At 43.1% G+C, this 25505-nt stretch overlaps 1 protein-coding gene across 3 annotated transcripts in view; it reads right to left on the bottom strand.

Moving 5' to 3' along the window:
• Positions 1-25505, bottom strand: part of rad54l2 (RAD54 like 2) — a 149091-nt gene that overhangs the window by 44814 nt on the left and 78772 nt on the right. For 2 of the 3 annotated variants that reach the window (XM_068051409.1, XM_068051407.1), the window contains exons 3-10: positions 15023-15194; positions 10323-10456; positions 8431-8475; positions 7153-7284; positions 5579-5808; positions 3589-3771; positions 2902-3035; positions 1792-1988 (exon numbers count right to left, since the gene is read on the bottom strand). In XM_068051409.1, coding sequence (XP_067907510.1) covers positions 1792-1988; positions 2902-3035; positions 3589-3771; positions 5579-5808; positions 7153-7284; positions 8431-8475; positions 10323-10456; positions 15023-15194 — 1227 coding nt within the window. Of the gene's footprint in view, positions 1-1791; positions 1989-2901; positions 3036-3588; positions 3772-5578; positions 5809-7152; positions 7285-8430; positions 8476-10322; positions 10457-15022; positions 15195-20578; positions 20682-25505 lie in introns of those variants that run through there. The other variant, XM_068051408.1, reaches the window with a different exon arrangement.

A 25505-nucleotide genomic window follows, 5' to 3' on the forward strand; every position in this document is an offset into this window, starting at 1 on the left:
ATGGTTTTGTACTTCTTTATGAAAGTGCCAGCACAAGCTCAATGGGCTGTATGGCCTACATCTGTGCTGTAAATTCCGGAGGACTGTGAAGTGCAGAGGACCGTTGGAGCACGGACTGCTTTGCCACAAGGAATGATTGAGACAGAGACCACGGCATTGTTTAAAGGAACAAAGGGACTCCTGACAACGCAGCCCAGTGCCGTCATCAGAGCGCTCCCAGTTTTGCACATGTGCAGAGTGGACCCTTGGTGTCAGTACTGTACTGAACATGTGCACTAAAACGGCATCGCGTACTGCAAGGTCTGCTCGCCGTTCGCTCCCTGCCTTGTCACTTCTCCCCCCTCTTCACCCCCATCCCCCCTCCCTGCCTACCTGTGGGCCACTCACTCCCAGCCTCGCCACATCCTCCCCTCCGCTCAGCCTCCCCACTCTCGCTTCTGCTACCCTCCCCGTGATCGCTGCCTTTCTTCCCTGCAAGGGGGAAGCGGAGGGGGAGAGTGACAAGATAGGGGAGGGGAGGGAGACTGCGTGCGGGACAGAGTGGGGAGCAGAGGCAGAGGGGATGAAGTGGTGAGGCCGGGAGCCAATGGGCCCACAGGTGGGGAGATGGGTGTGGGGTGATGAAGCGGGAAGCGAGCGGCTGAGGTGGGGGGAGAAGTGGCGAGCAGACGGGTGCTGGAGGCAGTGGCAGAGAGAAGCACGATGGCAGGAGGGAGCGGGGTACTGTTGTGGGTGGGATGGAGGCGGTGATTGCAGCTGTGGGCTTTTCGGTTTTTGCTTTTATGATAAATTGAGCAGTGCCATCTTTACTACTGATAGCTGCCAAAAACGCCACAGACAGTGACGTTTCAGTGCGTGAGGCTGCAATTGCGCATGTGCAAGTACTGCGCCACCTAGTGGTTGCATTGTCAGCAAACACAGCTTTAAAGGAAAGCTGGATAGATGTTTGAAGCAAAGGACGGTATAGGGCTATGGGGACACAATGGAGAATAGTTTTGGATTGCCCTAATAGACAGCAGGCATAGTGATGAGGAGCAAAATGTCCTCCTTCTCTGCCATAAACGTCAATGGTTAGATCATCAATGGAGTTGTCTGTTATTTTAAGATCCCATGCTCCCCTCTTCCCTACATTACATTAGTATCAGCTAGGCCCAGTTGGTTGGATTTTAGCCTCCAGGTCAGAATGCCGTGAGTTCAAGCACCATCCCAAACTTGAGCACATAATGTAGCTGACACTTCAGCACAGAAGTGACCGAGTGCAATATTGTCAGCGGTGCCATATTTTGGCTAAGATGTCAAATCCCATCTACCTGTTCAGATGGACATAAATGATTCTACGGCATGTTTTCAATGAACAGCAGGAGTTCTGTGTGCTGATCAACATTGTCTTTCAACCAAGACCACCAAAACAGTTTAATAGGTAGTTCATCTTATGACTGCTTGTGGAATCTTGCTGTATGCACATTGGCTGTCAAACAAGTCTACATAGCCAAAAGACTTGCAGGTTGGTAGGTAAATTGGCCATTATAAATTGTCACTAGTATAGGTAGGTGGTAGGGAAATATAGGGACAGATGGGGATGTTTGGTAGGAATATGGGATTAGTGTAGGATTAGTATAAATGGGTGGTTGATGGTCGGCACAGACTCGGTGGGCCGAAGGGCCTGTTTCAGTGCTGTATTTCTAATCTAATATCAACACTTCAAAAGTAATTCATTGGCAGTGAAGGACTTTGGGGGAACAACTAAAGCTGTGACAGGTGCTATGAAAATGCAATTGATTTCTTTATTACCTTTCAATAGTTCTTGTTGTCGATCTTCCTCATCCAGATCTATAATCACAGGCCCTGCTGGTTTCTTTGTCTTCTTCCTCCTCCCGGTAACAAATGACTTTTTCAATGACAGCAGGCGGTACATTTCATACCCCATTAACAGCATGCCACCGTCAGTTGACCATTCACTGATCACCTTGGCACGGGCCACAGTTGTTCTACAAAGAGAGAGTGAACATCACCTTGGGTACACTTTTTCAGCACATTGCATTATATCAGTGCACAGGTTTGCTGGGCTCTATTTCTAACAAAGCATCAAAACATCAGGGGATGTATTTCTTCTGTTGTCATTACCCATGATGGTAATGTCTGATTAGTGCATCCACATTCCCAATGATATTCAATCACACTGTTTCATTCCTTTCTCCAACTGTTTTCCCATCTTTTCTGAAACTCAAGCTGGTTTACAAATCCTTGGGTAATGTCCCTCCCCGCCTCCTAATATCTTTCTCCAGTGGGTAGTGAGAGCCTAGTATGTGTTGATTGACTATTTAATTGTGGACATTACAGTTGAATACAATCATTAAGAAAGGGCATAGACGTTTTCCAGAAGTTACTGGACAGCTAGCAGGAAACAAAGAACTTGCGTTAATGTAACATTTTAGCACATCTCTGAAATATCTCAAAAGCACTTTACAATGTATTATTTTGAAATGCAGTGTCTTATGTAGACAAAAGCAGCTGCCATCTTGTGCACAGCACGATCCTAGAAACCACATTGAGAAGTGTAAATGAATTTTTAGCAGCCTTGGATGAGTGACAAATGTTAGCCAGAGAACTGGAAGAATTTGCAACTCTTCTTAAAGGCATGTAACATCCACCTGAAAGGACGGTCAGAGCCTCAGGGACATTCCAGCTGTGTGTGGCTCAGTAGCACCACAAGCAGTGGTGCTGTCATAACTTCAATTATGGTTGGTACTCAGTTGCAAGGCAAGCAACATTTGCAACAACCATCCCTAAACTTCCCAATCATACCAGCGTTCTGGAATTCAAGGTGTTTGTGCAGTTTCTCCCTTATCTGGACCAGATTACGTCCTGGATACCCTCCCTTAAAAATGTAACAGGACATACTTGTGTTCGTCATTTAGGATGTGAACTTTGAAACTCCTGGGCTGGATCTCCTCAGAGTTATAATCTGCAGGAAGCACTTCTGGGGCGGGTAGCCACATATTAAACTCGGCCAACCAGTTCTGCAAAGTATTCACCTGAAATCAACAAGAGCCAACATCATCACTGCACAAAAACCCTCCACCCTCAGCTCCCAAACTGTGCTAAACACAGACCCCCTTACTACTCCCTAACTGAAGCACTCAATCCACAATGAAACCTGGTCAGTTCACATTCCGTTTCTCTGTAAATACTGGCTAAAATACTCTACTCAGCATCCACTTCCACTCCTTCTGAATACCTGTTCTTCGGTAACTGCATCACTCCAAAGGTACTCGCAGCAAATCATGAGGAGAACCCAAGTACTCTTAGTACCTTTTCTTTACTGGTGCAGGGGAATACTGATAGCACCATTATGCAACAACTAGGTAGAATGCAATGATACCATCACTGATACTCAGCTCTTCAGGTATCTGATTTTGTATTAGGCTGTTGCATTACATTGCACTGACACACAAAGCCTGAACCTTCATGTCATATAGACTGATACCTGTGCCAGGTATGATTTCTGATTAATTTCTTCTTTCTCTTCCCTCCCAAGAAAACGCCCTTCAGTGCCATGAACAGTGGAACCAGTGTGCAGTTACTGACCGGTACAATAGCAAGGACAGTGCGAGCTTCTGTGTATCGAAAGAGGACATCCACGAAGGAGACCATCTGCAGGGTTTTCCCAAGGCCCATGCTGTGTGCCAAGATACAGCCAAAACCACTGCTGCTTTTAAATCTTTCCAGTGACTCCACCAGATTGTCGTACAGGAAACGGATTCCACCGACCTGTGAGTACAGAACAGGGTGTGTAAAAGCCAAGTTATTAACCAACTAACAAACACAATGACATCCAAACACCAGGTATATCCCCACAATATCATACAACCGAATCTGCCAATAACAGCTCATTTAATGCTTGGAAACAAGTCTGTGCATACTGTATTATGTTGCAGAAATGCCGTACAAAAAATAAATGCAAGAGCAAAAAAAGGTGAACAGCAAGAGGGCAGGGAAAGCAAGTGCGAAGTACAAAGGAGGTGAAGTTTGTTCTTAAAAACTTCTAGTCAAGCATGAAGGGTACTGATGCTCCCATGCCCTTTACCACACTTTCGTCACAGGGACAGCTCCGAGCCTTGCCCAGTGCTGTTGCAGCAGAGGCTGAAGCTATCCCACAGAGTGCAAAAACACTGAATGCACAAAAGAAATATTCTTAACCTGTACCCAGGTAGTCACTGCACTTGTTTCAAAATATTTCATAGCTTTTTATGTGGAGAATGCCTGTAAGAAAAGACCTCTACTGACATCAGTGGGTTGTAAATCCTCTCCCATGCAACAGCCAATGTCAGCCCAGATTGAGCACTCAGTGAAGTTGATGTGCCAATCTGAAGACAGGTCATTAACATCACTGTGCCCTAAACACCTGATTCAGAAGCACCCATTTGGGCAAGAGCCCAAATATAACATTTTAATTCAGGCACTTCTCTGCCAACATACTGAACCCTCTCCCCTCAGAAAAACCAGTACCATATTCCCATTTTTCCAACATATATTCCAGAGGTAAATTGCTGAATTTGGTCCAAGTTAGGGTAACTTTAATGGGACCTGTGCACCTGTATTCACTAGAGACTAGGCTGAGACTAATCAGACTCATTTCAATGGGCGGCACAGTGGCGCAGTGGTTAGCACCGCAGCCTCACAGCTCCAGGGACCCGGGTTCGATTCCGGGTACTGCCTGTGTGGAGTTTGCAAGTTCTCCCTGTGTCTGCGTGGGTTTTCTCCGGGTGCTCCGGTTTCCTCCCACAAGCCAAAAGACTTGCAGGTTGATAGGTAAATTGGCCATTATAAATTGTCACTAGTATAGGTAGGTGGTAGGAGAATATAGGGACAGGTGGGGATGTTTGGTAGGAATATGGGATTAGTGTAGGATTAGTATAAATGGGTGGTTGATGGTCGGCACAGACTCGGTGGGCCGAAGGGCCTGTTTCAGTGCTGTATCTCTAATCTAATCTAATCTAAGACCCACAGACAAGGATTCATGCCAGTTTTAACTGGGCTCAAAATCCAGTTTCCAGTGATGAAAGGCCAGTGTCTAACTCTCCCTACCTGCCCCGTGTGTCATTCAACATCTTCCCCCCACCCACCAACACCACCCCCCCGCCCCCAAGAACAAAACTAAAAACAGTCCAGTGAGTCCATCCTGTAACCGAGTAAATGATAGCAGTAAAAGGATTAATAAGTTCGAGCATAAAAACAGAAGCTTCAAACAAATCCTGGATACAGATGAATTACACTATTATAGGATCACCTTATCCCAACTCATTTGTCAAGTCAAATGAGGTTCCAAGGAGGAGATAATAAAAATGATCTGAGCCCACTAAAATAATCCATGTTCTCAAAATTTGGTTCAATCTCGTTGAAAAGTCACAGCCTCAGAAGATTCAGGAGCTACTGGCATGCAAAAGCGAAGACAGATTCATCGCCATACACAAACCGCAGCTGTATCACCAACTGGGGAGAGACAATAAGAAATGCCATGCTTGGCACAAAGCCATGAACAGTACCTCTGATTAAAAAAAAGGCAAGCTCTAACTACCTGGTGTGATTTGACAGCTCGTGCCAGCTGGGGTGCCAGGAAAATATCTTGCTCATTTGGTGGGTGATTTATGTTGACCAGGACACGGCCCAGATCATCTGGCTGATTCAAAGCATCATTCACGTGTCCACCACTGCTCTCCTCGTTCACCTCCTCCTCTTCGTTGCTGGATTCGCTGTCAAGAATGTGCAGTGAATCATCTTCCCCTGAGCTCAGCTCAATCACATCCTCTGAGAAACAAGGAAAAATAAGGTGTGATGAAAAACAGGAAGGGTGGCAGCACAAAACAGGGACTGCTTGCATTGAAACAGAGGTGCTTATTCAATAGGTCAGATAGCTGTGTTCCTTTGACTGAATGAGAAAGCGGTGTGATTTTAAAGTAAATTACAGCACCAATTAAATTGGCTAACGACATAGCAAAAGTCTTCTCTCGTTTTTGAATGAGCCGATGGCATATCCATTGTGAATGACTCCGGAAGCTCATTATCAAATGGCTCCTAGCAAAGAAATAAAGTTATTTTCCAGCTGATTGGATTGTAACACACCCAGCAAAATAACATGATTTTGGCTAAAATCCTGGCATTAAAGGACTCAAGACAATAAAAATATGCTGCAATTCTTCAGTTCATCCAGAACTGAGATGAGGTTAAAGGCAGGTGGAATCAGCTAACCTAGAAACATTCTCAAAAATGGGAATAAATCCATTAAAATTTGCCTGTTGTATTTATTTAATATTTGCAAAATTTGTCTTTGTTTCTTTTTCCATTTAATTACAAATAAATATTTCAGCCTGAAAATTCTTCACTCCATACCTGCCAATTCAGATAACAGCATTTTAGCACAAGATGACATTTTATCCGATCGACAAGATTACAGCAAGTAGGGCCATTTTAAATCCTCAGGTTTGTGCAACGCTGCAAGTACAGATTTTCAGCAAAGATATAGCATCTGGGACAAGATCTTCTTACATAGACTGCTATGAAACCACAGAAGTAAAATAGATCTAATAGACTTAAACTACAATGGGAAGTTGTGCAACTGATACAACACAGCAACAATTTCACACAAATAAAATTCAATCCCCATATTTATCATTGGCCCCGGAGCTCAGTGTCATTTAATTCAATAAAATTAGTGACCAAATGTTTGACTAATCAGGAGGCAGTGAGTTGGGAAACCCAAGCCCATCGGAGGTTCAAAGTCACTAACACAGAAGGATAGGTGGAAGTAAGTTCTTCCTGCTCCATAACAAGTGTGCCAGGTAAGGTGGAACAAAAGAGACATGGGTGGTGGTTCAGAAAGTAAGAGGAAAGAGCATATTGGGGGAGAAATGCTACAGGCAGGATTTGCAAACGAAAAGTGTGAGCTATCCATTATGATCTAGAAGGTAATCTAGGCTGTCAGTACCTGCGGAACTGTACCTCAGCACGAGTTTGCTTTCTTTGGGTGGGGGAGGGTGGGGGCGGAAAACGCGGGACAAAGGGGCAATGAGTGAAGAAAGAAAAAGAGGATTAAACTACAGGTGGAAAAAAATATGATGGGGCCCATCAAGGATTTCTGTTTCTGTCCCTCACCGTCCTTTATGACCCTCTCTTCTGCTTCTGCACCTTCTTCACTCCCACTGCTTATATCCACACAGACAACCTCGGGTTTAGTGAGTCTTGGTGGAGCTGACGGAACTTCATCCGTTTTCTGTGCAGTTTCCTCTGGAATGAGAAAGTGGTGGAGTGAGTACAACTGGTTCTGTTCATTAACACCTCTTTTTAACCAACATTTCCTCTTCTGAAATCCCAAAACATTTTTTCCAGTAAATCCCCAGTTCTCATTTCTGTCCCACATCCTGAGCTCAGCCCTCAGAACGTATATGCTCATTTGTCCTTTCAATTTTTTATAGAAACGTCCATGTGTAACCTTAGTGGCAATATCAGAAAGAGGAACATTACACTGTACACAGTCAGCCTAATAACAGAATCACATTTCCAAAACTGTCAACTTTCACTGATGTATTAAGTCAGGGCTATGTCTAGATATGGGAGCATAAAATATTTTTTTATTTTTATTTAGAGATACAGCACTGACACAGGCCCTTCGGCCCACCGAGTCTGTGCCGACCAAGAACCACCCATTTATACTAACCCTACAGTAATCCCATATTCCCTACCACCTACCTACAGTAGGGGCAATTTATAATGGCCAATTTACATATCACCTGCAAGTCTTTGGCAGTGGGAGGAAACTGGAGCACCCGGCGAAAACCCACGCGGTCACAGGGAGAATTTGCAAACTCTGCACAGGCAGTACCCAGAATTGAACCCGGGTCTCTGCCCCTTATGAACATTTGAAATATATTTGATCTTACTCTGGTTCAACCGACCTGAAGGTAACTCTAGTTGTAACCAAATGAGCAGAACTCTTAAAATCATTTGAAGTCATGGCACAACTGGTTTAAAGGGAAAAGGTTCCTGATAATGAATTTTATCACCAGCTACTATTTCTGCTGAGTGGGCATTCATGCAAATGCATGGAGGTTAAGACTTTCAACCTATTGCTCAACATCTATTACTGGTCCTCTCCTGGTGGGAAATTCAGCGATAAAGGGGAAAAAAAATGTCCACGGCCAATTAATAATTATTCCAATAAGGGGCACAGAATAATTGTTCCCAGCCATCTACTTTGTGTGCATAACTACAGAAACTTGGGACTTACTGCATAGCTTTCCCACAAGTCCCTTCCTACTGACCCTTTAACATTTTCACCCTCTATCTGATTTACATGCAAAAGGCTGAAGCAGTAAGAGACTGCTTAAAGCAGCAGTACTTGTAAAATGTTTTCAGATAAAGATATTCACTTACCCTCACTCCAGACTGGCTCTTTTTTTAAGGTTTGAGTATTGGATTCTGAGGGTGATAGAAAAAAGATTTTAGAGACAATTGTGATCAAAGGTCACATGCTTAAGACAAGGTCGCCCAGGGCAGTCATGGTTGGACATCTTATTAAATCATCATGGTCATCGTTCAAATCCCTTCTTGGCCTCTCTCAATCCCATCTCTTAGCCTCATCCAGCCATTCAATCCTCTGAGCTATCTGCATTCCTTTCTTCTGGCCTCTTGGGCATCACCAATTTCCTTCACCCCTCCACTGGTGGCCGTACCTTCAGCTGTCTAGACCCTAAGCTCCAGAATTACCTCCCTAAACCTCTATGCATCACTCTCCTCCTTTAAGATGCTCCTTAAAATTCAACTCTTTTCATCAACTGACCGAACAATTCCTTTTGTAACTTGGTGTCAAATTTTGTCTGATAACACTCCTGTGAAATACCTAGGAACATTTTACTACATTAAAAGATGCTACATAGATGCAAGTTGTTGTTGCTGTCCAGATAACCATGCATCCGTTTGAGGTAAAGCGTTAAAAAATATCAAGTGAGGGGAACTCAGGCAATCTTTTTGTGCTCAACTTACAAATTACACTCTTTCCCATCATGACCAACTTTTGCCGAAACATACTTAACATTTTTACATTACGGTCAAGTATGCAAGACTCTGCTTCTGTCAGGGAGCCTCACTGGGAAGCAAAAATTGGAGAGTCTGGTGCGAAGGCCACCTTGGCAGAGCTGTGGCGTTTTCAATAATTCGAGCATTAAAATTATTCTCCAGAAAAGCATGGCTGCTTGCTCGGAGTGTAGCCTTGTGAAATTTTCATTATTGTCCCTCAACGGCATGTCAACTTGCGCCTGAAGATTTATTTGCCAACAAGCACAATTTCCTAAAATGCAGCTTTATGCCAGCCTGGCAAGTTTTGTTACTGGTCTGATCTGTTGCATTTTCCTTCCTTCCTTCTCTAAGTAATTTTCATGCCAGATCCAACAAAGGGGTGTTATCAATCAGGCAACTTTTTTTTTTACAGCTGACCATGAACAACTCAAGTCTGCCTGAATTTCACCTCCCAGATTTCTGTAAATGTATAGAACTGCCAGAGAAATCCCAAAAGTAAAGCCAATCTCAGCCGACCTTGGCATTTAGAAATCAACCTTTCAGAACTATGATGATAAAACTGTTTATGTGTAAAGGGAATGAATCTTAGAGCACTCAGCAAATAATTAACTCCCTGGCTGTTGAGGTATTGAGCTCTTTTCTTTGCATTATGCCTTCTATAAACACAGCGACCGTGGTAACCTTCTAGAAATCAGAAGAGGGGACCCAATTTTCCTCCCACTGCACAGAGGTAGACTCCATACAACTCTACTGCTGCTCTGGTGTAAATACGGGACCTTTCAGGTCTTGATGGTCCTTTGGCTCTTTGCATAGTCTCTCTACAGTATACTATTCATAAAGATGGGACATGGCCTACTTCCAGCGTTCCACCAATGGAAGTTCTATTAGAACTGTGGCATCATCCCTCATATTTTCGCCACTCCTTGCTGGGAATTGCCTAGCCTCCATTATTGCTCTCACTAGGGTACCAAGGCTGAGACTTAGAAATCAGGGTATCCACAAACATTTTATAGGATTGCTGATAACTCGCATTGAGTGCCACAAACAATTGCTGCTTTTTGACACAAGCAAATGTAAGCTATGCTAAGGAAGGGCATGTAAATGGTTGTATGGTTACCATCTTAATCATCAGAGTGGCAACCAGCCAATGAGAGTAAAACAAAATCTTGCTATCTGCCCCATCCCCTTTTACTGATGGCAATACTCCTGCAAGAGCACAGATAGCTTGCTGGTCAATGCTCCACTCTCACCTTGTGGGAGCTCAAATGGCACTGTGGGTAACACAAATTCCTTCCTCTGTTGCTCAAGGCGTTTAAGTCGCTCTAACTCCTCCTGTTGCGCTGCTTTTGTTCCAGCCTCTAGTTGGTCCTCCCGTAGTAGCTTTCTGGGAAACCAAGGAACAAATGAAAAAAGTTAGCTATCAAAAGGATTCAGACCAACAAAGCCCACATTTCAGATTGGTTATAACTTAGTGCTGTAAACAGTCAACACAACACATTGCCCTACAAGTGTATTGCACTTACATAATGAAACAAAGACCAGCACACAGTTTTCCAAATCATGACTTCCTGATCTTGCTTTACAAATTGGAAGAAAAGAAGATAACCAGTTAGTCTTGGTATCCAGTTACAAAGCAGCAGGTCCATCACTAGACTTAATTCATGCATTGGGACAAATTACTTCTAGGCATATATGAGTCATTTTCTGGTTGGGAAGATGGCGAGTGATGTGTCACAGGGATATGTGCTGTGGGCTCAACTTTTTACAATTTATATAAATGACTTAGATGAAGGTACTGAAGGTATGGTTGCTAAATTTGCTAATGACACAAAGATAGGTAGGAAAGTAAGTTGTGAAGAGGACATAAGGAGGCTACAAAGGAATATAGATAGGTTAAGTGAATGGGCAAAGATCTGGCAAATGGAGTATAATGTGGGAAAAGGTGAAATCGTCTATTTTGGCAAGAATAAAAAAAGCACATTATCTAAATGGTGAGAGATTGCAGAGCTTCGAGATGCAGAGGGATCTGGGTGTCCTAGTGCATGTATCACAAAAGGTTAGTATGCAGGTACAGCAAGTAATTAGGAAAACGAATAGAATGTTATAGTTTATTGCGAGTGTAATTGAATACAAAAGGGGCGGCACAGTGGCGCAGTGGTTAGCACCGCAGCCTCACAGCTCCAGGAACCCGGGTTCGATTCCGGGTACTGCCTGTGTGGAGTTTGCAAGTTCTCTGTGTCTGCGTGGGTTTTCTCCGGGTGCTCCGGTTTCCTCCCACAAGCCAAAAGACTTGCAGGTTGATAGGTAAATTGGCCATTATAAATTGTCACTAGTATAGGTAGGTGGTAGGGAAATATAGGGACAGGTGGGGATGTTTGGTAGGAATATGGGATTAGTGTAGGATTAGTATAAATGGGTGGTTGATGTTCGGCACAGACTCGGTGGGCCAAAGGGCCTGTTTCAGTGCTGTATCTCTAATCTAATCTAAAAAAAAGTAGGGAGGTTATGCTTCAGTTGTACAGGGCATTGGTGAGGCCACATCTGGAGTACTGTGTACAGTATTGGTCTCCTTATTTAAGTAAGAATGTAAATGTATTGGAAGCAGTTCAGAGAAGGTTTACTAGACTAATAACTGGAATGGGTGGGTTGTCTTATGAGGAAAAGTTGGATTGGCTAGGCTTGCATCCGCTGGAGTTTAGATGACGACTTGATCGAAACATGCAAGATCCTGAGGGGTCTTGACAGGGTGGATGCAGAAAGGATATTTCCCCTAGTGGGAGAATCTAGAACTAGGGGTCACTGTTTAGAAATAAGGGGTCGCCCATTTAAGACAGAGATGAGAATAAACTTTTTCTCTGAGTGTGGCGAGTCTTTGGAATTCTCTTCCTCAAAAGGCAGTGCAAGCAGAGTCTTTAAATATTTTTAAGGCAGAAGTAGATACATTCTTGATAAGTAAGGGGGTGAAAGGTTATCGGGGTAAATGAGAATGTGGAGTCGAATTTACAATCAGATCAGCCATGATCTTATTGAAAGGTGCAGCAGGCTTGATGGGCCAAGTGGCCTACTCCTGCTAATTCATATGTTTGTATTTGCTGAATCCCATTAGTTTCTCCATCAACATTTACTTTGACTGATATTAAGTACACCATGTTCCTCTCCATGACTGGTATTTATGTTTCCTTGTGTCATTGGTATTTTGTCCACTTCCTCCATTGTGAGAATTATATAAAGTATTCATTTAATAAGTCTACCATTCCCTTGTTATCCATTAGTCACACCTGCATGTCTTTGATGGGCATTCCCCTATACTACTCTCTTTCTCAATATATTTAGAACTACTTTTGCTGTTAATTTTAATATCCCTGGCAAGGCTTTTTTCACACTCCTTCGGGCATTTGTGTGTCCTTTGTTGCTTGTTGTATCTCTCCCAGTCTGCTTGGTTTCCATTTTTCCTTGCATTTCTGTAAGTCTTATCTTTTAGTTTGATACTGTCCCTTACCTCATTTGTTGACCATGTTTGTTTAACTACACAAGTGGAACCTTTGCCTTTTTGGAGTATGTACTGGTTTTGTAACATACAAGTATATTGTTGAAATTTTCCAACTGTTTTATAAGTTTACCCATTAACAATTCAGCCTAACTTACTGCAGTTAATTAATTTCTCATTCCTTCGAAACTTGCCTTCCTTAAATATAAAACCTTGCTTTGTGATTCTCGCTTCTCCATCGCATACCTATCAAATTCAATTACTTTTTAAAAAAATTTGTTCTTGCGACTTGGGCGTCACCGCCGAGGCCAGCATCTATTACCTATTCCTAATTGCCATTGAGAAGGTGGTGGTGAGCGGCTTCTTGAATCGTGTAGTCCATGTGGTGTAGATACACCTAGAGTGCTGGAAGGGAATGGGTTTCAGGATTTTGAACCAGCAATAGTGAAGCAACAGCAATATAGTTCCCAGTCAGGATGGTGAGTGACTTGGAGGGGAACTTGTCGGTGGTGTTCCCATGCATCTGCTGCCCTTGTCCTTCTAGGTGGTACAGGTCATGGATTTGGAAGGTGCTGTGGAAGGAGATGCGAGAGGCAGGATGCTCCCTTCCCGTCACATTGTTAACTAATTAATTCAGTTCAAGCTCCATTCTGAAGGAATGTATTGGAAAACGTTTTACTTGTACTCCAGAGTTCAATGTAGCATTCTATTAGCTTTAGCCATCACCTCCAGGTTCTCCTCCAAGTCACACACTATTCCAACTTGGACATACATCACTGTCCCTTCACTGTTGCTGGTCAAAATCCTGAAACTCACTACCAAACAGTACTGTGGCAGTCCCTTCACCATACAGACTGCTATGGTTAAGAAGGCAGCCCACCGTCACCTTATCAAGGGCAACTAGGAATGGGCAGTAAATGTCAGCCTTGCCAGTGACGCCCACATCCAAAGAATATTTTTTTAAAAACTGGCTTTGCCATATGATTCAAATGTTCAAAATTAACTGACTTACCCTACCTCCAAGGTTACTTTCTAATTACCCCTAGCAATTCAAGTCCTTTTATTGTTATGTTTATGGCTCCTGTAACAGTACTTCACCTTCTTCAGTATTAAATTTCATTTATCTCTGCACTTGCATAAGGCAGCTGAGTCCTTAAGTTTTTTTTTTGCTTGAATTGTCTTATGCCTACTGTTCTTCCTATTTTGGTATTATAAGCTTGTTGGGTTAAGTTGACATTAGGCTTGGAAATCTAGAACTTTGACGTAGATTAAAAAAGGGTTCAAACGCTGACCCCTGCACTTAACACTTCTCTCCCCCTTCTAGTCTGACGACACACCTTGAGTATTTTTTTTAAAATTAAACAAACTTCTTATTCAGTTCATTTTATTCCTGTAGCTTTTAAATGCAAGTCTTCCATTTGAATCTTTGTCAAAGTTTTTATTAATCAAAAAAGAAACATAGGGCGTTCCACTCTGTACTTAATCTGCCATGTGTTTAAAAGGTAGGATCTTTCCCCTTCAAGTGCACACCACCCGTTTCTCATTAGTTTATTGCTGTACACATCACAGCATATCGATTGCTGATATTAGGCAAATGGAATTGCAGCTGCCCAAGTCAGATTTGGCACATTTTAAAATGTAGAACCTTTTACCTGTTTTGATCCAATGCAACTTGGAACCCTTCAAACATTTAAGTGCTGGAAGCAATAAATTTGTACAAGTTATATTGTGAATGCAGTACACGGCTCAAACTGCAGAGTATGTATTCTCCCTTCCTTTTGAACGCGTGCACTCCTCGGATTCGGGGCACGCTGGTGCCTTGCTTGAATTGTAGTTCATGAAAAAGCCTGGTAGGTATGAACGGTATTCAGTTGCAAAAATAATGTGAGGGGGAGGGGGGAAAATTACAGCTAAGCTTGATTCCACCCTCACTCAACATTCACACAGTGCACTTTCCAGCAGAGGTCACTGGCTAATGATCAGCTGTGGGGACCCTGGATGGTTTTCCTGCCCTTAACTCAAGGCTCCTGAAGTTAACATTTTGATTTAGCATCAGGTGTGACAGTTAAATTCAGATTAAAGCTTCCTCCAGTACTTATAAGTAATGGGGTAATGTATTCCTTATTTTGTTGAAAATCTTCTTGGACAGTGTTCTATATCAGTGCATTTTACAAGAAACTTTCAACATTAACGGCGGAATACTGATGCCTGGGCACTAAAATATGTTTTCATTATCAAACTGCTTAGCATCTTGAATTGGCTCTTTCCACAGAGTGAACAAGCCTCCTTTGATACCAGTATCTGTTTTAGCTCAGAACATGCCAATCATATCAGATTGTGCAGCTGGCTTTGCATAGCTCTGTGGTCACGCAAAACAGAGATCTGCACCAGTGTCCATAATGCAAAATTATTGCCTGGACTTTCCCAGAACTTAAGAGATTAAGCAGGAAGAACTCGCTGTACCGGATGTTTCTCCTCATGTGGATAGGCTTTGTTGACCTCCGCTTCTTGCCATTTTCTGAGCGAGCCTGTTTCCTTTCATTCTGTGATGAGGTAGTTGAAGTGGAACATTTCCATCCCCTGGCATCTGGCTGTGGAGAATGCTCTGAACTAACGGGGGTGGGCTCAGAATCATCTGAAAGAATAGGAACAGAAGTTGAAATGTATTAGTTTGGGCTCTCCTTTAACACTCCATTTGCGCTCACAGCAATAAACTTTTCAGGGGCAGGCTTGGGCCTACTACAGACATAAAAACAAATAAATACTACCGAAACATAAATACCTATACACTGTGTGTGAACACCAGTAACAACTATCCTTTGCTTTGCTAAATTTGTTGATGACACAAAAGATAGGTAGGAAAGTAGGTTGCGAAGAGGACATAAGGAGTCTGCAAAGGGATATGGATAGGTTATGCGAGTGGGCAAAAATGTGGCAAATGGAGAATGTGGGGAAATGCGAAGTTATTCATTTTGGTCGAAAAAATTGTGAAGCAGATTATTATTTAAATGGAGAGAGATTGCAGAACTCTGAGGTGCAGAGTGATCTGAATGCCCTGGTACATAAATCACAAAAGTTTGGTATGCAGATACAGCAAGTGATTAGGAAGGCAAATGGAATGTTGTCATTTATTGCAAGGGGAATGGAATATAAAAGTAGGGATGTTTTGCTACAGTTGTATAGGGTATTGGTGTACAGTTTTGGTCTCCTTATTTAAGAAAGGATATAAATGCGTTAGAGGCAGTGCAGAGAAGGCTCACTCAACTGATATCTGGGATGGGGGTGAGGGGAGGGGTTATCTTATGAGGAAAGGTTGGACAGGTTGGGTCTGTATCCATTGGAGTTTAGAAGAATGAGAAGTGATCTTTTGAAACATAAAAGATCTGTGTCTGCGTGGGTTTTCTCCGGGTGCTCCGGTTTCCTCCCACAAGCCAAAAGACTTGCAGGTTGATAGGTAAATTGGCCATTATAAATTGTCACTAGTATAGGTAGGTGGTAGGGAAATATAGGGACAGGTGGGGATGTTTGGTAGGAGTGTAGGATTAGTATAAATGGGTGGTTGATGTTCGGCACAGACTCGGTGGGCCGAAGGGCCTGTTTCAGTGCTGTATCTCTAATCTAATCTAAAAAAAAAAAATCCTGATGGGACCTGACAGGCTGGATGTTGAAAGGATGCTTCCCCTTGTGGGAGAGACTAGAACTAGGGGACAGAGTTTAAAAATAATGGGTTGCCCATTTAAGACAGAGATGAGAAGAAATTTTTTCTCTTAGAGGGTTCAGTGTCTTTGGAACTCTCTTCCCCAGAGCGCGGTGGAGGCAGGGTCACTGAATATTTTTTAAGGCAGAGATTCTTGACTAACAAGAGAGTCAAAGGGTATCGGAGGTAGGCAGGAAAGTGGAGTTGAGGCCACAATCAGATCAGCCATGATTAAATGGCTGAACAGGCACGAAGGGGACAAATGGTCTACTCAGTTCCTAATTCCTATGTTTACTCGACTTACGCACCAGACAGATATACAGGATGTCGGATGCATTCTTCTACTCCACTAGGTGGAAAAGCACCACTGACCTTTAAACTGTTTTCTGAAACTAAAGTAACAAAATAATTCGGAATTCTTAAAAGCCTGCCACATTTTGGGATCTCTTTGGCCATTTTCCACAAAAGATTTGGAAAATTGAAGTATCTTTAAATGTTAGATTTTCAAAGAGTATTCCCACAATTTTAGGGGAAAACTACCTAAATGAAAGGTGTTTAACGTGCTAATGAGTGTTTTCCCCAAAGATGGTAAACAAATAAGCAACTCATTAGCTTGTCTTGATAATCAATTACTGATCATTAACACTTCACATTTAATGTGTTGGGAAATCTCTGGTCCTTGGTGCTTAGCTTTCCTTTTTGGCTGTAAAGTGAGGGAGATAAGAGGCAGAAACATAGGCAGTCAGGCCCAGCAAAGGCAGTCAGGATTTTCTTTCTAAAAAAAGAAACTGCAAGGCTAAGCTTTGGCCAGGCTCAGAAGAAAATTTTCAGGAGGTTAGTTAGGAGTTATTCTGATGTGTGGAAGGGTGGTGTTTTCATTATTTTATTACACAAAGTTATACCGGGGTGTAGTAAATAAGTCTGATCATAACTGCTGCTCATAATGTATGTACGCTGTCAAATAAAACCACTTAATGATTTAACTGGCTTCATCTTATCAAGTGTTTTCTTAACTCACCATCAATGAGATTCAAGCACACATACGAAAGCCACTGGCTTCGATCACAATAAGGTACAACTGTTACACCTACGGGTTACACTACTGTATAGTAGATATTGGTCAACAGAGACACAGCACTAAAATGCTCAGACCATTTATGAGAATGACCGCTGTAACTGACAGAACATTACCTAGCCAGTGTGATGCTAGATATGTAGGCCATATGTCCCAAAGACTGGCAGATCATATCAAATAACATGTCCCTTCCACTGTTTGAAGCGGGCAAGGTACAGAGCATACCCAACCAGCCCATGCTTGCAAAACTCAAAACACAATGCCCAACATTAGATGTGATTCTGTGATTGGACAACATTTGCTAAGTAAACCACACTGTGCTAAGCATTATGCTGACAACCAACTTAAGATTGTCAGTCGGGCTCGCAATGTGACGCATTTGCGCGTACTGGAAGCTACATATATTAATACACAGGGCCCTGTTCTTTGCAGGCTGAAAGAACATGTACACATATTGCGCCTGTTTCAGCTAAACAAAATATGATAGCCATTCGCTGGTTCATTCCTTAGGGCAATGCCTTGACCAGAGTCAAACTGCCTGGTTTAAATTTCAAACAAAGCTTGGCAGTTAACTGTCAGACACCATAAACTGTTGGATTCTCCATGGCAACACCTCTACCAGAGTCCACTTGTCAACTAATCAGCACTCTCTTCTCACACAGTATAAATTTGTTGTTTTCCCTTACATTGGCATTCTTGCGAATTGTCCTGATGAGTGCAATATGAAAAGCTTCGACTAAATGTCTGTTTTCAGCAATAGTGAAGCAATTGTTCAGAAAGCAGTGTTGGCTTAGAGAAAAAAGTTGCAGTAAATTTGAAGCATTAGTGTTGAAGCATAAGGCCAGCGAGGGGTGGGCATCAGACTCATATCCTATCAAACTCTAGGTTAATACAACTTAGCATGAAGATGTGGGCACCTCTCCTGTCCTCCCCTGCCTCTCCATAATTACTACCAGTGGTCACTACAAGGATCTACACCCCAGTTTTGTCTATATATTCTTTAAATTATATAGAGTGTATATATTTCAAGGCTCTTGCTTAACATGGAGCTTTAGTTTTTGCAATTCAACTCAACATTCCTCAGTCGTATTTTCCCTCATTGTTAGAATTACTAGCGTAAGGCTGGGGCAGGATTCCCTCCACCTGGGCAGCCAGTGCTGACCATGACCAATTTCCCAGGGCCAGATTACTCCCAACAAGTTTGGGGACACCCTGGCAATGTTGGCAATTGTACTTTGGAGCTTGCTGACAACCGGAAGTGAGGGTGAGTAAACCTTGGATGCAGGAGTCTGATTGAATGACTGCTGTGGCTATTTGAATTTTTGCATGTTACACATCACCTGAAACATTGTTAATGTTCAGCCCTGCTGAGGAAATAGTGATTGAAAATGTGACTCAAGACATTACACAACCATCATTACTTCACTTAAAAATGATTTGTTCATGTTTGGGTGTATGTTTGCTGGAAAATATACTGGGCGCAAAAATGGATACAGTAAAATGGGTTCCTATGAGATGTTCTACCCCCTCAAGCTAGTGCCACAGCAAAACTGTTGTTGGAGGAAACCCTTACCTTTAAATTCTCATGGGTTTATTTGATGTTGCTTCCAAAGCTACTGAATTGTAGTTTTATCTAAATTGAAATGAAAATTTGTGTTTGATCAATTAATTTGCTTCGGAATAGCACAAGATCAGCAACAGGGTGGGGTGGGGCAAAAAAGTTTGCGTTTTTCAAGCATCCATACTTTACGTCGTATCCAACATCAATGTCAACTCTCAAACAGAACTTTGTTCTCTGTGAACCTAATTCCCAAGTTCATGGCATAAAGTGGCCTGGACAAGATGGGTTAATCTGAAAATTCTCTTCCAAACTATTCTTCCCCTCCTGTCCTAAAGATGTCAATTCAAGCTGGGGTATAGTTGTGCCGGCAACACAGTCTGTACCTCACTAAGCAAGCACAAAGTCTAGATAAGAGCAATGGCAGATTACTCAACCACAAGTGGCATCATGGAAAAGCCTGATTATGTCCTGACTCAACATTCAGAGACACTGTGGGGTCACTGGATAGCAAACTGGAGCGAGACCCCTGGCCAATTTTGCTCTTTTATCCCAGAGTCACTGGGGCCAACTGCAATACCCCAGCTGAGATTAGTAAATTAGTCTAGACCAGGGTTGGAACCTGGGGCCTTTGTAATATGCAAAACTCAGTGCCAGAAAAGGTGGTAAATGTGGTCACTGAGCTGTTTGAGGGAAGCCTTGAAAGCAAGATTTTAATAAACTCAAAGATAAACATCCAAGCAGTAACTGCTGAAAACTATAAAATACAATATTGTACTTGACATTCATAACCCACAATGGGTTCACCGCTCAGTCATTTACCTGAATTATTTTGGTTATCAATCACTTAAAACACTGAACAAAGAATGACTATCCCATTACAATGCTGCTGTTTAAATGGATGATTATTTGCAGATGTCCAGATAAAAAACCTTAGCTGCGAAGATATTAGATCAAGCCAAACAAAATAATTTAGCAAAAAACAGCAGATTCAGATCACATCCAATTCCCATACCTTCTTAAAAAATGCTCATAAGAACAGGAAGCCATTCAGCCCCTCAAGCCTATTTCACCATTCTATTACATCATGGCTTACCTGCACCTCAACTCAATTTAGCTGTCTTTGATCCATATCCTATGATACACTTACCTACAAAAAAAGTCTTGTTGATCACAGTCTTGAAAATTTCAAATAACCCAGTTACCATATTTGAGGAAGAGATTTCTAGATTTTCAATGCCGTGATCAGAGGTAGCAAACACTGGATTTTCATTTAGCTGAAAGGCCACATTAATCCTTAAAATTTTATGTGGTAGAACACTGATTTATTTTACCCCTTCTCCCAGTCAAGAGGCAACACCCTGCATTACAGTCATGGCATCGCCCTAATTCCTCCCCATTACCTTTCTCTTGTGCAAACGGTTTCATCACAACTCCTGCATGTGCCCATATATCCCTCAAACTGTGCATCTTTGGCAAAACTGAGTTAGTGCAAAACGAGGACCAAATTAATGCCTATCACAGTCAATTTATTTCTGGAGACTACGCAGGATGCCCAGTACATCTTGACAAAAGTCTATAGAATTAACAAACCACCATTTTTTACAGGCTAAACTACTGATTAAATTTAATTACAAAAATAATTTCACAGAAGCAAAAACATTGTCAAGATATTAAACAGCACAATACCTGTATAGGAGAACAGCAAGCTGTCTACAGGGAGTTAACCTGCCCTCTTCAGTACAGCTGTCGGGATGAAGTATTATACACTGAATAAGTCCAGAGTCCTATGCTTCATCACTAGAAGCAAACATTAATGGCCAAAATGGGACGTGCAGCCCTTTGATTGCTTGACTTCTTCAAAGAAACAGTTTTACAAAATAGTGTTGAGCATTCATACTTTGGTAAACAATGATTACCAACTCTATTTTCCTCCATACACATTTTGACAGGTCTATAACCTGAAATTATATATTAATTTCTTAATGGCTACATTCATGAACATTTTAACCATGTTGCCCACCAAAAGAAAAACCTTTATTGGTTAATCTATGATCAACAGCCCAACCTGGATTACACAGATGAAACTTCTCCAGTCTACTATTTTGTACTTAGTAAAGAACAGCATCCATTTTAAACCTAAACTATTTCAACTATGTAAAAAGAGAAATTTCCATTCCTGTGTCAATGACCGATGCTATCTAGTTACTCGGAGAATACAGATACAGCCTAGGATAGTTGACATCGATTTCCCATCTGGGGCAGGACTGGGGGCATAAAGAGAGTGCATTGGTGTCCAAAGCTTCTTCCCCTGGAAGCATGAAGTAGGCACCAATTCTACAGTGCTTCCTTTCTGAAACTCAATTCTTAAATTTTCCATGGTTCTGGGGTCCAACACGGTCAACAGTGGCTAGTTAGTTTCATGCCTGAAGCCAAGGCTGTCATGAACTGCTGCTTAAAATGTTTCTTTTAGGGAAATACCAGCAAAGCGCCACAGAACATCTGCGGTCATATTAGTATCGTTACTGTAACAGCACCTCTTTATATACAGAATTTCTAGTTATTCTTTCACCAAAGACTTCAACAGAATCAAATCTTCTCACTCTGGAAATACATAAAGCCATCCCCTCCGTCCCACTCCTCCCATCCCCATCCCAATTCCATGCCAACTCCTCCCTCCCATGCCATCCCCATCCCACCACATTTCCATTTTGACACCCCTTTCCTGACACCCCTCTTCCCACCCCGTAAGCAGCAGTTGCTTGGCTAACATTTTGAAAATCATCCAATTAGAATTCAATAGGATCGGTTATGGCCGGGCTAAACACAAGGCAGCGCTGACTCACATTAGGATCTCAGCTTCACTCCTTAATGCAGGGGTAGGGGTACCTTTCCGGGTCAGTCCCGCTGCAATCCTGACTGTTGACCGCGGCCAGTGCAGTGTTGCTGACCGAGCTGATAGTCATTGCTGAGGTGATTCCAGGTAACGCTCCACATAGGCTCACCTCCCAGCTACTGTACGTTAACACCACCGGAGTGAGGTGAGAGGAAAGGACGAATCATGGCAGTTCTTGCTGATTCCTGCCCCAGTTTTTTGAAAAAAAAACCTTCACAACTATAATGAAGAATCCGCATCGCTTTTCTCACACACACTGACTCCATTTTTGCACGGGGACAGTGACACACCAGCAGCCGCCGCATGTGCTTCACGCAGAACAGTCCTCCATGTGCCCAAGTGCCTCCGTGTGCATCAGGCACCATCCACCAAATCAACCCACGAACCAAATAAAATAGTGCAGACAGACAAAAACGGCATTCTATAGATTCTGGGTAAACATCCCCATGTGTCCTTATCCCGTTGATTGCCTGGCCTGCTGTCTCCAAGAGCTGAGAGGCCAGGAAAAGAGGCTGTGGTTGATACTAGAGGCCTGCTACTCGACCCGAACCTGACGAGACCCGATGACATGTGTTGGGTCGGGCCCATCTTCCAGGGCTGGCTTTCGGGCTCGGCTCGGGGCGAGTCCAGATCGAGTCGGGTCGGGTGGGGCGGGACACACACATTAAGTACTCTGCTGGTAAGTATTAAAACTAAAAAAAAAAAACTTACCTGAGCTGTGAGTCCGGGATGAAACTGAGTCTGCGCAGTGAGCGAGTGATGTCACTATGAGGTCTCGCGCATGCACTGCAGCATCTTACAGGTTCGATGTCAGGAACGTAAGTAAAGGGATGGTCGGGTCGGGCTCGGGCTTGGGACGGGTCGACAAGTGGCGGGTTCGGGTCGGGTTGCGCTCAGGCCCGCAATGGTTCGGTCAGGTTCAGGTCAGGTTCTTTGTCCCGATCTGAAGCAGTTGTTACCACTCTGTCAGGAGCCTCATGGATCAGGAAATGGTGGCACTAGTACCTCACCAATCTCAGTATCTAGCCAGGCAATCTTATGATGGTCAAGAGATTAAGCGAGATTCTACGGGCACAGTGTAGACATGTCCACACAAAGATAAAGGGTGGTACTGCCAATTCTAGAGCCCCCTGGTTATCTAGAAGCTTACAGGGTAAGTTAAAGCAGAAAAAGAAAGCTTATGATCATAAAAATCTTAACACTTTAGAAAGCCTAGAGGAGTATAGAAAGTACAGGGGTGAAGTAAAAAAGGAAATTAGAAAAGCAAAGAGAGGACATGAAAAATTATTGGCAGGTAAAATCAAGGAAAACCCAAAGATGTTTTATCAGTACATTAACAGCAAGAGAATAACTAAGGAAAGGGTAGGGCCTATCAGAGATATACAAGGGAACTTATGTGTGGAGGCAGAAGATGTGAACAGGGTTCTTAATTAGTTTTTTGTCTCTGTCTTCACAAAGGAGAGGATTGATGTATACATTGTAGTTAAACAGGAGTGTGAAATATTAGATACGATAGGCATAATGAGAGAGGAAGTACTAGAGGGTCTGACATCCTTGAAAGTGGATAAACCACCAGGGCCGGATGGATTGCATACCAGGTTGTTAAAGGAAGCCAGGGAGGAAATAGCAGATGCGCTGAGGATCATCTTTAAATCCTCACGAGATACAGGAGAGGTACCGCACGACTGGAGGTCTGCAAACGTTGTACCATTGTTTAAAAAGGGTGCAAGGGATAGGCCAAATAATTATAGGGTGGTCAGTCTGACCTCGGTGGTGGGTAAATTGTTAGAATCTATTCTGAGGGACAGGATAAAATGCCACTTAGAAAGGCACACATTAATCAGGATTAGTCAGCATGGATTTGTTAAGGGAAGGTCATGTCTTACTAATTTAATTGAGTTTTTTGAGGAAGTAACAAGGAGGATTGATGAGGTAAGTGCAGTGGATGCAGTCTATATAGATTTCAGTAAGGCATTTGACAAGGTCCCAATTGGCGGACTGGTCAGTAAAATGAAAGCCCATGGGATACAGGGAAATGTGGCAGGTTGGATCCAGAATTGGCTCAGGGCCAGGAAACAAAGGGTAGTAGCCAACGGATGTTTTTGCGAATGGAAAGCTGTTTTCAGTGATGTTCCACAGGGCTCAGTGTTGAGTCCCTTGCTGTTTGTGGTATATATTAATGGTTCGGACTTAAGTGTGGGAGGCATGATCGGGAAATTTGCTGATAAACCAAAAATTGCCCATGTATGTGATAGTGAAGAGGACAGCTGTAGACTCCAGAAAGATATAAGTGGTTTGGTTGAGTGGGCAGAAAAGTAGCAAATGGAATTCAATCCAGAGAAGTGTGAGGTAATGCAGCTGGGGAGGGCAAATAAAGCGAGGGACTACAAAATAAACGGGAGGACATTGGGAAGGGTAGAAGAAGTCAGAGTCCTTGGAGTGCATGTCCACAGGTCCCTGAAGGTGGCAGGACAGGTAGATAGAATGACGAAGGCATATGATATGCTTTCCTTTATAGGCCGACCTATTGCATACAGTTCTGGTCACATTACAGAAAGGACATAATTGCTCTGGAGAGAGTACAGAGGAGATTTACAAGAATGTTGCCAGGCTCGAAAGTTGCAGCTATGAGGAAAGATTGGATCGGCTAGGGTTGTTTTCCTCATAACAGAGGAGGCTGAGAGGTGACTTAATAAAGAACAAAGAACAGTACAGCACAGGAACAAGCCATTTGGCCCTCCAAGCCTGCGCCGATCTTGATGCCTGCCTAAACGAACACCTTCTGCACTTCCGGGGACTGTATCCCTCTATTCCCATCCCATTCATGTATTTGTCAAGATGCCTCTTAAACGTCGCTATCGTACCTGCTTCCACCACCTCCCCCGGCAGCAGGTTCCAGGCACTCACCACCCTCTGTGTAAACAACTTGCCTCGCACATCCCCTCTAAACTTTGCCCCTCGCACCTTAAACCTATGTCCCCTAGTAACTGACTCTTCCACCCTGGGAAAAAGCTTCTGACTATCCACTCTGTCCATGCCGCTCATAACTTCGTAAACCTCTATCATGTCGCCCCTCCACCTCCGTCGTTCCAGTGAAAACAATCCAAGTTTATCCAACCTCTCCTCATAGCTAATACCCTCCAGATCAGGCAACATTCTGGTAAACCTCTTCTGTACCCTCTCCAAAGCCTCCACGTCCTTCTGGTAGTGTGGCGACCAGAATTGCACGCAATATTCTAAATGTGGCCTAACTAAAGTTCTGTACAACTTGCCAATTTTTATACTCTATGCCCCGACCGATGAAGGCAAGCATGCCGTATGCCTTCTTGACTACCTTATCCACCTGCGTTGCCACTTTCAGTGACCTGTGGACCTGTACGCCCAGATCTCTCTGCCTGTCAACACTCCTAAGGGTTCTGCCATTTACTGTATACTTCCCACCTGCATTAGACCTTCCAAAATGCATTACCTCACATTTGTCCGGATTAAACTCCATCTGCCATTTCTCCGCCCAAGTCTCCAACCGTTCTATATCCTGCTGTATCCTCTAACAATCCTCATCACTATCTGCAACTCGACCAACCTTTGTGTCGTCCGAGGTGTACAAAATTATGTGGGGCCTAGATAGGGTAGACAGTAAGGACCTGTTTCCCCTAGCGGAGAGGTCAATTACCAGGGGGCACAGATTTAAGGTGATTGGCAGAAGGATTAGAGAGGAAA

Source organism: Heterodontus francisci, chromosome 19 (genome assembly GCF_036365525.1).
Source record: "Heterodontus francisci isolate sHetFra1 chromosome 19, sHetFra1.hap1, whole genome shotgun sequence".
Classification (NCBI taxonomy): Eukaryota; Metazoa; Chordata; class Chondrichthyes; order Heterodontiformes; family Heterodontidae; genus Heterodontus; species Heterodontus francisci.